The 14,314-nt window shown below is 42.7% G+C and overlaps 2 protein-coding genes across 4 annotated transcripts in view; one reads left to right on the top strand and one right to left on the bottom strand.

Moving 5' to 3' along the window:
• The window catches only part of ttll11 (tubulin tyrosine ligase-like family, member 11), a 32,775-nt gene extending 20,720 nt beyond the window's left edge, over positions 1-12,055 (top strand). The window contains exons 7-9 of the mRNA XM_080846912.1: positions 7,006-7,230; positions 7,593-7,699; positions 10,622-12,055. Coding sequence (XP_080703038.1) covers positions 7,006-7,230; positions 7,593-7,699; positions 10,622-10,890 — 601 coding nt within the window. The 3' untranslated portion in view covers positions 10,891-12,055. The remainder of the gene's footprint in view (positions 1-7,005; positions 7,231-7,592; positions 7,700-10,621) is intronic.
• Positions 12,056-13,136: 1,081 nt separating this feature from the next.
• Positions 13,137-14,314, bottom strand: part of dab2ipb (DAB2 interacting protein b) — a gene marked incomplete at its 5' end in the record, with an annotated part of 144,174 nt that continues 142,996 nt past the window's right edge. For all 3 annotated transcript variants that reach the window (XM_080848007.1, XM_080848005.1, XM_080848006.1), the window contains one exon: positions 13,137-14,314. This exon is cut by the window's right edge and continues 2,840 nt beyond it.

Genomic DNA, 14,314 nt, shown 5'->3' with positions numbered 1-14,314 from the left:
TTTCAACTCAGTGAGATACCACATGACGTAGAGGAATGAAGAAGCAAGGTGCAGGATGTATTAGCAAGTAGGAGCAGTTATAACAGCTAAGGAAACAATGGGACAATGCACGCAATCTTACAGTCATTCTTTATGAAGTAATGCTATCTATCTGTGTAATTATGGTGAATCGATATGTTACGTTACAATGTTACGTACCCTTCTGTATGAATGTGCAAAATATGCCTGCACAAGTGAACAGATGATGTGGAGGTTGAACAAACAGTTTTGAGAATTCGAAATTGGGATCTGAGAAATGACTGTCTAAACTGTGTGTGTGTGTGTGTGCGTGCACATGACCTATATTGCAGGGGTCTTCAACGTTTTTCAGGCCAGGGACCCCCAAACTGATGGCGAGATGAGCAGGGACCCCCTACTATATAAATTGCATATTTTTTTTTTTTTTTTTTATAATATACTGGACCTAGTGCCAAATAAACATAGCTACCCTGTTATTGTGTATTCAATATACTAAGCTATTCAAATAATACAAAGGTAAATATAATCATTAACATTTTTATTTTTTAACATTGAATTTAACCTAACATTTTTGAACAACGAATTTAATTTAACATTTAACAACATGAAAGGTACAGGGTGGCCGTGCCACTGCCATTTATAAACATACATCTTGCAAACAACTCTGAGCTTACAATTAATAACAACTTATTAAAATAATTCACAGATATGTTTTTTATTCATCATACATAATAAAGGGACAGTGAATCCTCAAGCATCTGTCGATGGCACACATCCTCCCATATTAGTGAGATGTATCTTCTTTTCAATAACTCCTGACTAACACGATCCAACGGATGACGGAGGAGGAGTCTGGCGCATGGAGTTGTGTTGACAACATAGATGTTATAGTGAAATTGACACGTCAACAAACCAATCACTCCGCTAGCAAGTTAAGATTGTAGGTAGTAGCATGCTAACATTAGCTAGGGGGCTCACACATTTCACAAATCCTCTCAGACTTATTTTTCAGTTACAATTAAAGTTTTTTGACCTTTTTTTGGAGTTTGGTCCGCCATCTTTTATTTTTGATCTTCGCGCTCTTTAGACTTGAGCAGAAACGCGATCTGATTGGCTAGTGCCTGTGCATGAAATGTGCTGTGAGTGAACCGGTGCCCAGCTTGAGAGAGCTCCTGTGGGTAGCTGAATGTTTCGATTGGACTGAAAGATAACGTCTTCTCGATCAATTTATACGTTCGCTACAATATGTTGGATTTATGTTAATGTAAATTTAAAGGGAATAAATACAATTCTGATTTGGAAGACATTTAAATTTGTGGGAAAAAAAATTGGTTGAATTTTTTTTTATTTTTTTTAGAAATATTAAAAAAAATTATCTTATCAACCAAAGATTTCGCGACCCCCCTGCAGTACCTCCGCGGACCCCCTGTTGAAGACCCCTGCTATATTGTATTTACCTGCTGTACAGACAGAATGACAGAGAAAAACTGTAAAATGTGTGTGTGTGTGTGCGTGCGCACGTGTGTCTGTGTGTGAAAAAGAGAGAGTGTGTGTGTGTCCATTCCAAGCTCTTTGCTTTCCATTGCTATATTAATCTAATGCTAATGTCCCTGTGCAGGGCTATTCCATCGCTCATCCTTAATTCATGTTCTCCTTGGTGACCTTCAATCCCCTCTTCTCTTAGTGTGTGTGTGTGTGTGTGTGTGTGTGTGTGTGTGTGTGTGTGTGTGTGTGTGTGTGTGTGTGTGTGTGTGTGCCTGTGTGTGTGTGTGTGTGTCTCAGACGCTGGCCTGGGATCAGCACCTCCAGGCAGAAAATGAGACGCTTTCAGCAAAGCGAAGGGGTGTGACCAATTATCTCCTCCATTTCCTCTCTCTCTTTACTCTCTCCTTTCTTCTCTCCCCCTCTCTCTCTTTCTTCTTTCCCTCTCCTTTCTGTGTTCCTTCTCTCGGCTTGTCAACTTAATATCTTGCCCTTCCTGACTCTCTCTGTCACCCTCTCTCAACCTCTCTCTCTCTCTCCCTCCTTCTCATTCTCTCTCTCTATCTCTTTCTCCATTTATTCAGAGTCTTGGGTCTATGCTTTGTTTTGTTGTTTATTTGTTTTGGAGACGAGACGGTGGGTCTTGGTTTTGTTTGGGGTTTTGTCTGTCGCTATGGTGACCTTTAGTTTGGCATTTAGGTCTCTCGGACACATGATGGGCGGTGAAAGAAAAGAAAATGGGAAAGTTATCTGGAACCTCACACTGGGGGCATTTAATGAAGCTATTAAATATCGTTTTCACACGTGTTTTGGGTTCCGATTAAAAGTACCTTTGAAGAGTGCAGTGAAGAAGGTGGGGGTGGTGTATGTGCGAACATGTGTGATGTGTGTGTGAGAGAGAGAGAGACAGAACCAATAAGTGTAAAAGTGTGTGTGTTGGTGTGAGCGAGTGTGATTGAATATCTACAAAGAGTTTGTCAAGGCCAAGACTGAAGTAGAGAGGAGTTGATGTGGAACACACACACACACACACACACACACACACACACACACACACACACACAGAGACTTCCAGTAGATGCTGCGTGTGCTTTCTACTACTGTGTACGCATGGCAAGTGTGAGAGCGCCGAAGTTGGGTAGTGGCCGCGAGCGGTATTGCAGACAGATCGCGATTTCAAATTGGATATGAAAATGAAATCTGACACATAGTTTCAGCGTTAAACTTATAAAATAATTGCTGTCTGTGGTTCTATATGGGCTGTGGAAATAAGATATTTGTGGATGCCTGATGGAATGAAATTAATGAGTTTGTGAAATTACTTTTGGATACTTGAACTTTTGAAAAATAATAAACAAAAAAAAAACTGGAAAACTTTACTCTGACTCTGAGCTTGTGGCCATACCCACGGATAGACGGTTACCGGGGGCTCGGTCCATCACAATTGTAAAACAAAACAAAAAAAGATAATCCCTAGCTACCTACCCTAATTTTTTCAGGGCTGAAACAGGAAACACAATTTTTTTTTTCTTGGCCTAGCCACCTATTGCTTGGCTCAGACCCAAAATCAGAAGCAAACATTAGTCAGGGTGGCAGGAACAGACTGGAGAGGGGGTTGGAAGCCTGAGTTTAATTTCCGCTGAAAGGCGCCTAATTAGAACATTCTGTGTGGAATGATGGATCTTCACGTCACGTAGTCAAACTGTTGCTGTCTGGTTGCATGGAAGGAAATATAAATGTTTTACCTAAGTCAGCCCCTGGTCATTCATGTCCTGCAGCTGAAAATCATCACTGGGAGTGGGGACACTGGAACATGAACATCAACTCTTACTGGTGATGTGCTGGTGTCATTCTACCAATTATTGGTACTAGTCACAGCCTTTATGATTTTAGCTTATGGATGGTATTTGCTTACACACACACACACACCACACACACACACACGTTCCACACACACACACACCACACACACAGGAGAGCCATCTTGGCAGTGGAAATGCAGAGAGCTCAAGTAATTTGTGCCATTTTTGCAGTAAATGCAGTTCTGTGCAGTTCCGTTCTGGCGTCAGGTTAGAGGTTACGCTTGGATTATTTCAAGCATTATTGTGTGTATTGTGTTTGTATTTGTATGTGTGTTTGTATTTGTGTGTGTGTGTGTGTGTGTGTATTTTGAACGTGTGTGTCTATGTGTGTGCATATGTATTTGTATGTGTGTGCATGGGCGTGTGTGTGGATGTGTGTGTGTGTTGGTCTGTATGTGTTTGTGTGTGTATATCTATGTGGGTGTGTGTGTGTCTTTTTTTGTATTTGTACATGTGTGTGTGTGTGTATTTGTACGTGTGTGTCTATGTGTGTGCATGTGTATGTATGTGTGTGCATGTGCGTGTGTGGATGTGTGTGTGTTCGTCTGTGTGTGTTTATCGTCTGTGTGTATTTGTACGTGTGTGTGTGTGTGTGTGTGTTTGTACAGAGGACTGCGTTTCTGTATGCTGAATGTTGTGCTGTTAAACAGATGCTTAGACAGTTCTTGATTATCTCACAAATACACATACATTCACAGAGAACTCTGCATAGTCACATTCCTTGCAGTAGGGCCACCTGACTTCTCCCACATATTTCAAATTAAACAGGCCTGTATTTATTTTTGAGTTCAAGTTCAAGTTTATTCATATAATATTTGGAAATAAATAATCGTTTTAGGATAAAATAACATTTCCCTAGTTTTTCATTGGTTATACCACCTGACATAGAAAGTGTTACATCTAAGTAGTTGAAAGTTGCTATTTTTATCAAAATTTGAGAGAAAATAACAAACCTTTTCACTCAGTCATAAAGGTCATTTGGGGTCCTCTGGAAGATGCAATATCCTGTTTACCATTCTTGACATTCACTTCAGAATAAAAGTCATTGTTACGGTTGTGCCACCCTGACATTTGAGAACATACAAATTGTTGGACAAAATATTTTCAATTATCTCAACTAGATCAAAGTATTGATATTTGTAAAATTTGATTTATTTGAAAGGTAAAATCATGCCACAGTATTTTACTTTGAACTAATTATCACTGAAACACCATTTTTTTTTCTTATTCTGTTCATTTGCACGGACGGTGGCGCCAACTGACATTTTGGGGGTTTGAGATGCCAAAACATTAAAAAAATATATATATTTTTAATTTACTGAAAATGTATTCATACTAAATAGGTGGTTTTATAGAATAAATTGATGCCTGTCATGAATTGATTCAAACTATTTTAAAAGAAAATTATGCATTCAGACACAAAAATATGCATGTCTTTGACTTAGTTGCATTGAAAAGTGCTTTGAGTAAGTTCAAATAAGTTTGAGTTGGTGCGTGTGTGTGCGTGTGTGTGTGTGTGTGTGTGTGTGTGTGTGTGTGTGTGTGTGTGTGTGTGTGTGTGTGTGTGTTTGTGCCTGAGAGGGAGAGAGCTGTCTTCATGCAGCATATTTCCTTATCCCTAATGATGATCTCCCTCTTCCATCAGTTAAATATCAATGGAAATCAATATTGAAATCTGTGTGTGTGTGTGTGTGTGTGTGTGTGTGTGTGTGTGTGTGTGTGTGTGTTTGTCAGATAAAAAGACTAAGTTATTTTTGTCAGTGTGGTTAGGGTGGTGCAGAATATTCATGGACAAACAGATTGGCAACCCTGCACTTCTGTCAGATAATGCACCACTACTCCCAGAAAATTGTTGCAATTTCAAATTATTTTGTATTCACATGTTTATTTATTTAGTTTGCATTGGAAAAACACAAAAAAATCTGAGAAATAATGTCAAATCTGACTTTATTTCACACAAAACTCAAAAAATGTACTTGACAAAATTATTGGCACCCTCAACTTAATAATGGGTAAAACACCCTTAAAAATAAAGAAATACAAATATCTGAAATCACTTGCTTCGGGTAACCATGAATGAGGTGTCTTACACCTCTCTACTGAAATTTTGGACCACTCTTCTTTTGCCAACTGCTCCAGGTCTCTCACATTTGAAGGGTGCCTTCTCCCAACTACTGATTTGAGATCATGCCACAGTTGTGCCATGGGATTAAGATCTGGACTCATCTCGGACACTTCAGAACTCTCCAGTGCTTTGTCTTAACCATTTCTGGATGCTTTATGAAGTGTGCTCATTGTCCTGCTGGAAGACCCATGTCCTCTGACGGAGACCCAGCTTTCTGACACTGGGCCCTACATTGCGCCCAAAAATGATTTGGAAGTCCTCAGATTTCCTGATGCCATACACTCAGTCAAGGCATTGGGTCCAGAAGCAGCAAAGCAACCCCAAAACATCGGTCCAGCTCCACCATATTTGCCTGTAGGGACCGTGTTCTTTTCTTTGAAGGCCTCATTTCATACCAAAAACCTCTACTTTAGTCTCATCTGTCCACAGGACGTTCTCCCAGAATGATTTTGGCTTCCCCGGGAAGGTTTAGGCAAACTCCAGTCTGGCTTTTTTATGTCTCTGTGTCAGCAGTGGGGACCTCCTGCATCTCCTACCATAGTATCTCATTTCATTCAAAAGGCGACGGATAGTGCGAGCTGACACCGTTGTACCCTTTGTCTGCAGGGTAGCTTGAACTTATTTGGAAGTTGTTGTAGTTTTTTATCCGCCATTCAAACAAGCTTTTGTTGCATTCTGTCATCAATTTTTCTCTTCCTTCCACATCCAGGGAGGTTAGTGACAATACCATGGGCTGTAAACTTCTTGATGACACTGCTCACAGTGGACACAGGAGCATTAAAATCTCTGGAGATGGACCTGTAGCCTTGAGATTGTTCATGCTTTCCTACAATTTTGGTTCTCAAATCCTTCGACAATACTTTGCTCTTCTTTCTTTTCTCCATGCTTAGTGTGGTATACACAGACACACAACACAAAGGTTGAGTCAACTTTGTTCCATTTTAACTGGTTGCAAATGTGATTTTTATATTACCAGCATCTGTAGCTTGCCACAGGTGAGTGTAAATAAAGATTAAAGGAGCATTACATGATTAAAATACAATTATTTCTTACAATTTTGAAAGGGTGCCAATAATTTTGTCCGGCCCACTTTTGGAGATTTGTGTGGAATCATGTCAGATTTGGCTTTTCTTCTCTGCTTTTTTGTGTTGTTCCAATGCAAACAATAGAAATCAACATGTGAATAACAAAGCATTTGTTATTGCGACATTTTTCTGGGAGAATTGGTACATTATCTGACAGAAGTGCAGGGTGCCAATATTTTTGTCCATGACTGTATATCGGTGTGTATTTGTGTCCTTGTGTGTAGGTAGGTGTGTGTGTGGCCATGTGTGTGTGTGTGTGTGTGTGTGTGTGTGTGTGTGTGTGTGTGTGTGTGTGTGTGTGTGTATGTGTCCTTGTGTGTAGGTGTGTGTCTGCCCGTTTGCTTAAAGTCTATTCTAATGTCTGTATCACCCCTCTCCCTTTCTCTCTCTCTCTCTCTGTATCTCCCTCTCTTCACTGTTTCCATGACGACAGGGGTGCAGAGCAGGAGGACATCTTGATGGAGGAGGGCTCGGTGGAGAAGGCGGGGCCTGAGGACCACGCCCTCCCCTCTTTGTGCCTGAAGCAGGTCTTCCCCAAGTACACCAAGCAGTTCAACTACCTGAGGATGGTCGACCGCATCGCTACCATCTTCCTCCGCTTCCTCGGGGTCAAGGGAACCATGAGGATGGGACCCACGGGCTTCAGGACCTTTATTAGGTAACACACACACACACACACACACACTCACACACTCACACATATGTACTGTATATATATATATACACACACAGTAATATACATGCTCACACACGCACATGCTCACATACTGTATTTATGCACATTTATTCATGCCTACACAAGTTTACTTCTTCAAAAACAGATGGTTGTGTGTGAGGCGTACGTAGCCAGCTGACTTTACAGGGTGAAAGTGCATACAGAGCACTTGTTTCTCCATATCTACAGTGTGTGTGTGTGTGTGTGCGTGTGTGTTTGTGTGTGTGTGTGTGTGTGTGTGTGTGTGTGTGTGTGTGTGTGTGTGTGTGTGTGTGTGTGTGTGTGTGTGTGTGTGTGCCCTGCAGGAACTGTAAGCTGAGCAACACCAGTTTCTCCATGGCCTCTGTAGACATCCTGTACATCGACATCACGCGCCGCTGGGCCGGCATGCTCCCCGACTCCAGAGAAGCAGGTAACCCTTCCAGCCAATCAGAAGCTCTCACAGCAAAGCCCACCAATCCAGAGACAGCAGGCAACATTGCGGCCAATCAGAAGCCCACCAATCACCTCCAGTTTTCCTCTCCTTTATTTAGCTTTGTGCTTGCATGGCACCTCACTGGGAAAGCCTCCGCCAAATGACTGAATTTTTGGGCAGGCAGTGCAGTCAGCCAATCAGTGCCTCTCACCATTCATCCAACCAATCACCACAGAGTAGACGACATAGTCAGCCAATACATGCCAACTATCACGAAAGAGCCAGCTACTTACTCAACAGTAAGGTGTCTGTCTTTGGTGAATGATTTAATAGTCACATGTGTGTGTGTGTGTGTGTGTGATTGTGTGTGATTGTGATTGTGTTTGTGTGTGTGTGTGTGTGTGTGTGTGTGTGTGTGTGTGTGTGTGTGTGTTCAGAAGGTGCTGTTCTATAAATGATGGGTGTTGTAACTGAGATAGAGAGGCCAGAAGGGTCACACACACCCACACCCACACACACACACACACACACACACACACACACACACACACACACACAGAGACAAGTGATGGTGCAGTAATTAATTCCGAATCTCACCTTCTGCAAAAACAGATGGTTGTGAGTTGCCTGCTGCCACTGCCACTTTCAGAGAGCAACCGACAAAAGTTTGTCTTTTACTTTTAGTTTATCACACTCAAAGTTTCTCTCTTGTCTTTCTAATTTTTTCTCTTTCGCTTCTTCTCTATGTGTTTTAATGGTGTAATAGTGTTATGCAGTTAGTCAATGGTTTAATAAAGGAGTGTTAAGCCTCTCTCTCTCCCCCCTCTCTATTCCTCTACATCTCTTCATCTCTCTCTCCTTCTCTCCATCTCCTCTTCTGCTCTCTCTACCTATCCATCTCTTTTTCTCCATCCCTCTTTTCCTCCCCATCTCTCTCTATCCCTCTCTTTGTCTCTCTTCCTTTTCCTCTCTTCCTTTCCCTCTCTCTTTCTCTTCGTCCCTCTCTTCCTCTTCCTCCCTGGTTTAATGTTCACCTAGCCTAAATCTCTCCTCATGGCTGTGTTTCCTCTCCATCTCTCTCTTTCTCTCAATCCCTCTCTTCCTCTATTCTACTTCTCTCATCATGGCTGTTTCCTCTCCATCTCTCTCTTTCTCTCCATCCCTCTCCATCGCTCCATCCCTCTCTTCCTCTACCCTACATCTCTCATCATGTGTTTCCTCTCTATCTCTAGCCCTTTTATCCCTTTGTTATCTCTCCCCTCATCTCTCTCTCTATATATCTGTGTGCGTGTGTGTGTGTGTGTGTGTGTGTGTGTGTGTGTGTATGTGTGTGTGTGTGACAGAAGTGTGTTTAGGTGATTAGTCTTGCCCGAGACTCTACTTCTGTCCTCATCCACCCGTAACTAAGCACCTGTTCAGTCACCGTGGCAGCTGTCACCTTGGAGATAAGGCCACTGATCCCGCACACCTTCCCTCCCTGCCGTCACCCCCCTCCTATCTCTCCTCTGCCCCTCCTCTACCCCACCTCTCTCTCCCTCTATCTTTTGTCGTTCCACACATTCATGCTATTTCTTCATCCTTTTTTCCTCTACTCAGCTGTTGAGTGCCCATCTTCTCTGATCCCCCACCCCTTAAACCCCACCCCCCCCCCCCCCCCCCCCCCCCCCCGATCACATGGCAAAATAACCACACCAACCGCACACAACCGGAAGCATTTAGGAAGCTTCCTGTTATTGGTTATTAAAGTGCTCTCTCTTTAAAAATGCTCTTGCTCTTGCTTGTGATTGGCTAGTAAGCCTCTGACTTCCTGCTGTGGGTGGTTCAGTAACCAGATGACCTTGAGTGGCCGCTGCTGAAGATGCTAGTGAAACACTTCTCTCTCCAGAGCGTGATGTTTAAAACATGACTCGGCAGCCTGACACCATGATCATGTGTAATTATGCCCGACACCTATGGCGTGTGCAGGGGTGATCGTGCTGTATTAATAGGGCTCTGACTGTTCTCTCTGGTGAAGCCATTATGAACAGCCGACTGCTGGAAATAATACTCATTATACAGGCATATATCACGAGAGGCATTTCATGTTCTAAAGTCTTTGTGTGTGGTGGCTGTTGGACGACACACTATGGCTCCAGCCCCATATGGAGGGTGACTGGCTGATTCTCATGTGTCCTGCCCTGTCTCTCTCTCTCTCTCTGAAGTAGTGTGATCATTGATTCTCATGTGTCCTGCCCTGTCTCTCTCTCTCTCTCTGAGGTAGTGTGATCATTGATTCTCATGTGTCCTGCCCTGTCTCTCTCTCTCTCTCTGAGGTAGTGTGATCATTGATTCTCATGTGTCCTGCCCTGTCTCTCTCTCTCTCTCTGAAGTAGTGTGATCATTGATTCTCATGTGTCCTGCCCTGTCTCTCTCTCTCTCTATGAGGTAGTGTGATCATTCATTCTCATGTGTCCTGCCCTGTCTCTCTCTCTCTCTCTCTGAGGTAGTGTGATCATTCATTCTCATGTGTCCTGCCCTGTCTCTCTCTCTGAGGTAGTGTGATCATTCATTCTCATGTGTCCTGCCCTGTCTCTCTCTCTGAGGTAGTGTGATCATTCATTCTCATGTGTCCTGCCCTCTCTCTCTCTCTCTCTTCCTCTTTTTCCTAACCCCCCCCCCCCCACACACACACACACACTCTCTCTCTCTCACTATCTCGCCCCTTCTCTACCTTTGTCTCCATCACTATGATGATGATAATGGTGATTAATCACATGAGTATACATAGGTGGCAGAAAAAACATCTGTACACCCTGGGGTGGTCGCTATGTAAATTAATTTTTGCTTCTGAGTATAATCAATACAAAAATGGACTCGGCATCATTGCAATAATGTCTTTCTCTCCTCCCTCCCTCCCTACCTCCCTCTCCCCGTCTGTAGGGATGACTCTGCAGGCGTTTGTGGAGTCCTTCTTCTACCTGGCGGGCCGGCGCTTTAAGTCCCTCCCCCTGAGGGAGCAGGTGTTGTCACTGCTGGAGCAATGTGAGGCTGCCCTCGAGGGGCAGGGCCAGGATGACAAACCACGCCCACTGAGGGCTCCGCCCATCAACCCCGCCCAAACCAACTCACCAGCACCTGCACGGCGTAACCACGGTTACCGGCTGCACCAGACACTGCGCCCGTCTGCGAAAGCAAACCCAGAGCACTGAGCAATGGATAGAAACACACACACACAAACACACACACACACACACAGACAACCCCAGCGACTGGGGGAGCAGAGTGAAACTCTTATAGACCTGATTGCTTTATACGTCTGATAGGAAGTGTAAGAGTGTGCGTGCGTGTGTGTGTGTGTGTGTGTGTGTGTTTGATTTTACAGAGGGGCGGAGGAGGAGAAAGTGAATGCTTGCTTTTAGTTTCTAAACATCTCTCCCTCCAGAGCCTCAGCAAAGAAGAAAATGTTCAGTTGTGTTTGGAGGGAATATTTATAGGAATGTATGTGTGTGTGTGTGTGTGTGTGTGTGTGTGTGTGTGTGTGTGTGTGTGTGTGTGTGTGTGTGTGTGATCACACAGGCGCTGTCTTCAGGGAAATCTATGGATCTTTAACTCGCCACTTTATTCACACTCGCACACACACAAACACTTTTCCCTCTCTGTCGCACCAAGCTTTCACAGCTATTACTATTCGCTTGTGTGACACCGAGGTTTATTTGCACTGCCCTGCTCTCAGTATTCCCTTCACATGAGTGTAGTATTCACAACACTTGAGTGATGTGTGTGTGAAGCAATCAAGGGCATGCTTAATTTCCACCCCTCCTGGCTCAACCAATCAGAGCTTGAGTAAGAACATTAGCATTATCCCGACATATGCCATGATCCTTTGACTTCAGATCTGCAGCTACACTGACAAAATGGCCGCCTCTGTTACGGACCGGTGTGATCGTCAGGCACCACTTGAGTGCCCTAAGTGTTTACCTATTCTAATTTATATTCTATAGATTTCACTTTATTTTCTTTCTATTTTGTGAGATTTTGACTTTTTTTATTTTCACTTGAAAACTAGCATGTCACTCTCTCTCTCACACACACACACACACACATACACACACAGTAGGCGTAATCAAAGAGCTCTGCTGTGAATCTGCTCTGGAAACAACAGAACCACTGTGAGTTAAAACACACTTCAGCATGTTCCCAGACTGCAGACGGCTCTCAAACAGATCCGCTGCAGACCTGGGCCAGCACTGGGCCACATCTGGTTCCGAGTGTGCCTGTATGGGGTCAGTGGCCCAGCTTAAGAGTCTCCCTATTAATCGGGTTTGAGACGGTCTTACAGGATTCCATCCATCAGGTACTACTGCAACTACTTCATCTCGGCTGGAATGGGACTGATGAGCCTCAGAATAAACAGTATATTACCAAATGAATATAAACAAGTGTGTGTGTGTGTATTCATTTTCAGTGTGTGTGTGTGTGTGTTCACTTGTATGTGGATACCACAATACTAAAAATAACATATCCTTCTGTAGGGGATTTTATAGTGAAAATAGTTATACCCCTTTATAATTCTACTAGTGATAGCCTTTTAAAGTTAAACTAGTTAATACTAGTTAGATGTTTATAATTGAACTAGTTATACCCTTTTATATTTATATGTTTATAGTTGAACTAGTTATACTCTTTTATTATAATACTAGTTATATGTTTATAGTTGAACTAGTGATCCCCTTTTATAGTTATTCTAGGGATACCCTTTGATAGTTCTCCCTGAATTTAATACTGTTGTTCTCCATTTCTTTCTTTCTACAGGTCTTTCTGTTTTTCATTCAACACTGTCATTTTATGCTGGTGAAAAACCTGTGAGAAGTGTGTTATATCGTGACACCCAGGATGACACACACACACACACACACACACACACAAGTGAAGAGAGAAGAGACTGGTGTGTAAAATAGCTAAATAAAACTTTAATCATTCTAGTTGCAAATGTACATAAATTGCACAGCCACGTTTTCTCGTCTGACAAAGTCTTCTGTACATTATTGTTTAATAAGCAAGTCATCATCGTCCTCCACTGAAGTGGAATCCACCCAATACATTACTGTCCACATACTTACAAAAGTATTTTCTACAAGGATTATAAAACATATAACATCTGTTACTTTATTCATAGATTTATACTTTTTGACAAAGCTAACCTTTTATATCTGCAGAAGAGGATATAGTCTGTTTTACCATGGAGATATATGGATATTTTCTCACGTTTTTTTTTTTAATTTATTTTTTTATTTGTATTGTTATTATTATTATATATTCCTATTTTCAGTCTGTGACATTACTGTATGAAGGCATGATGTGCAAACAGAACTTTTTTGGGGAGAAAAAAAAAAACAGCCACTGACACACAACTGTTAGAAAGCAGCCGTTGTGAAAGCAGGAGGCATCAGTGAAACTGCTCTATCAAAGACTTCCACTGTGCAACGAAACAACCTGACCAGAGTCACCGGGGCGAGGTGGGGTGGGGTGTGGGTTTAGGGATGGGGGCTTGGGTGGTTGTTCTGCCACTGACGTTCCTTATGCCCTTGGCTAAGGTTCTTCGAAGAAGAACGCCAAGAGTTGCAGACTTACAATCTCATTCATGTCCATCAAAAAAAACCTGAACCAAACAATAACATTCAACCAGTTTAGGCATTACATAGTCTGTTATTTGAACCCTCTTGATGTTGCTGTTTTCATTTAATTCTGAACTGGTTTCAGACCAGACAGAATTTCCTAAATCAGGGCATGTCTTCCGAAACTGTTAGAGATGGACAGAACTGTCAAAGTGTGTACCGAGAGAAGTGAGCTGCCTGGGAGCAAGACTCCTCCACAGCTCCTCACACATTCAGTCTTCCCTTCGTCAGCCCCAAACGAGGCGCTGCAAAAGCTGCAATGCAAAACTGATTTAGCAAATTCAAGGATTTCCCTTCCCTTAATTCTGTCTTATTCCCACAATATTTCATGGAATCTCGGCATTATTTGCTATTGCTTTTATCTTATTTCTGAAATCACCCACATTTTAACCGCAATTTCTGAGAATTCAGTCATTCATTTTTGGCCGCAACGATCACAACAAACCCTTGCAAGATCCCAGTGGGACAGGAGCAGTGTTAAGGACCCCTGTTCTGACTGTAGCTGGTAATGGACCGGGCCTGACCCTGTTCTAGGGTGCAAAAGTTACACAGGTTCCTAGGGCCAGATCTATTCCAAAGCCATCTATTTGGGCTAAGACCTGCTATCATTTGATCTTCACGAGGTTAACAGGCCAGTCAACAAGCATAAACAAGGCCTCTGCCTGTCATTGGGTTTTTTGTGCTTATGTTTATCATCTGACACCAACTTATCTCTCGAGTTTCCTGGATGAATCATGTCTTTCAAGCCTCAGCGCCCTCTCAGAGGCTGGCCTGGCTGCTGCAAGAGAAAACTGAGTGTTGGCAGGAAGGTAAAAAAAACAAATTAACAACAACAGAAAGTTACTGGGTTTAAGAGTCCTACACAACCAGCAAACCTCAAGTCAAAGATACACACACAAAAAAAAAAAGATGTTCAGGGCTATTTACATTAACAGAGCCCTCAGACAGGAAACGACTC

The sequence above is a fragment of the Sprattus sprattus genome (genome assembly GCF_963457725.1).
Source record: "Sprattus sprattus genome assembly, chromosome: 11".
NCBI classification, from domain to species: Eukaryota; Metazoa; Chordata; class Actinopteri; order Clupeiformes; family Clupeidae; genus Sprattus; species Sprattus sprattus.
The sequence above is the reverse complement of the archived record's forward strand: the minus strand, read 5'-3'. Positions and strand labels throughout refer to the sequence as shown.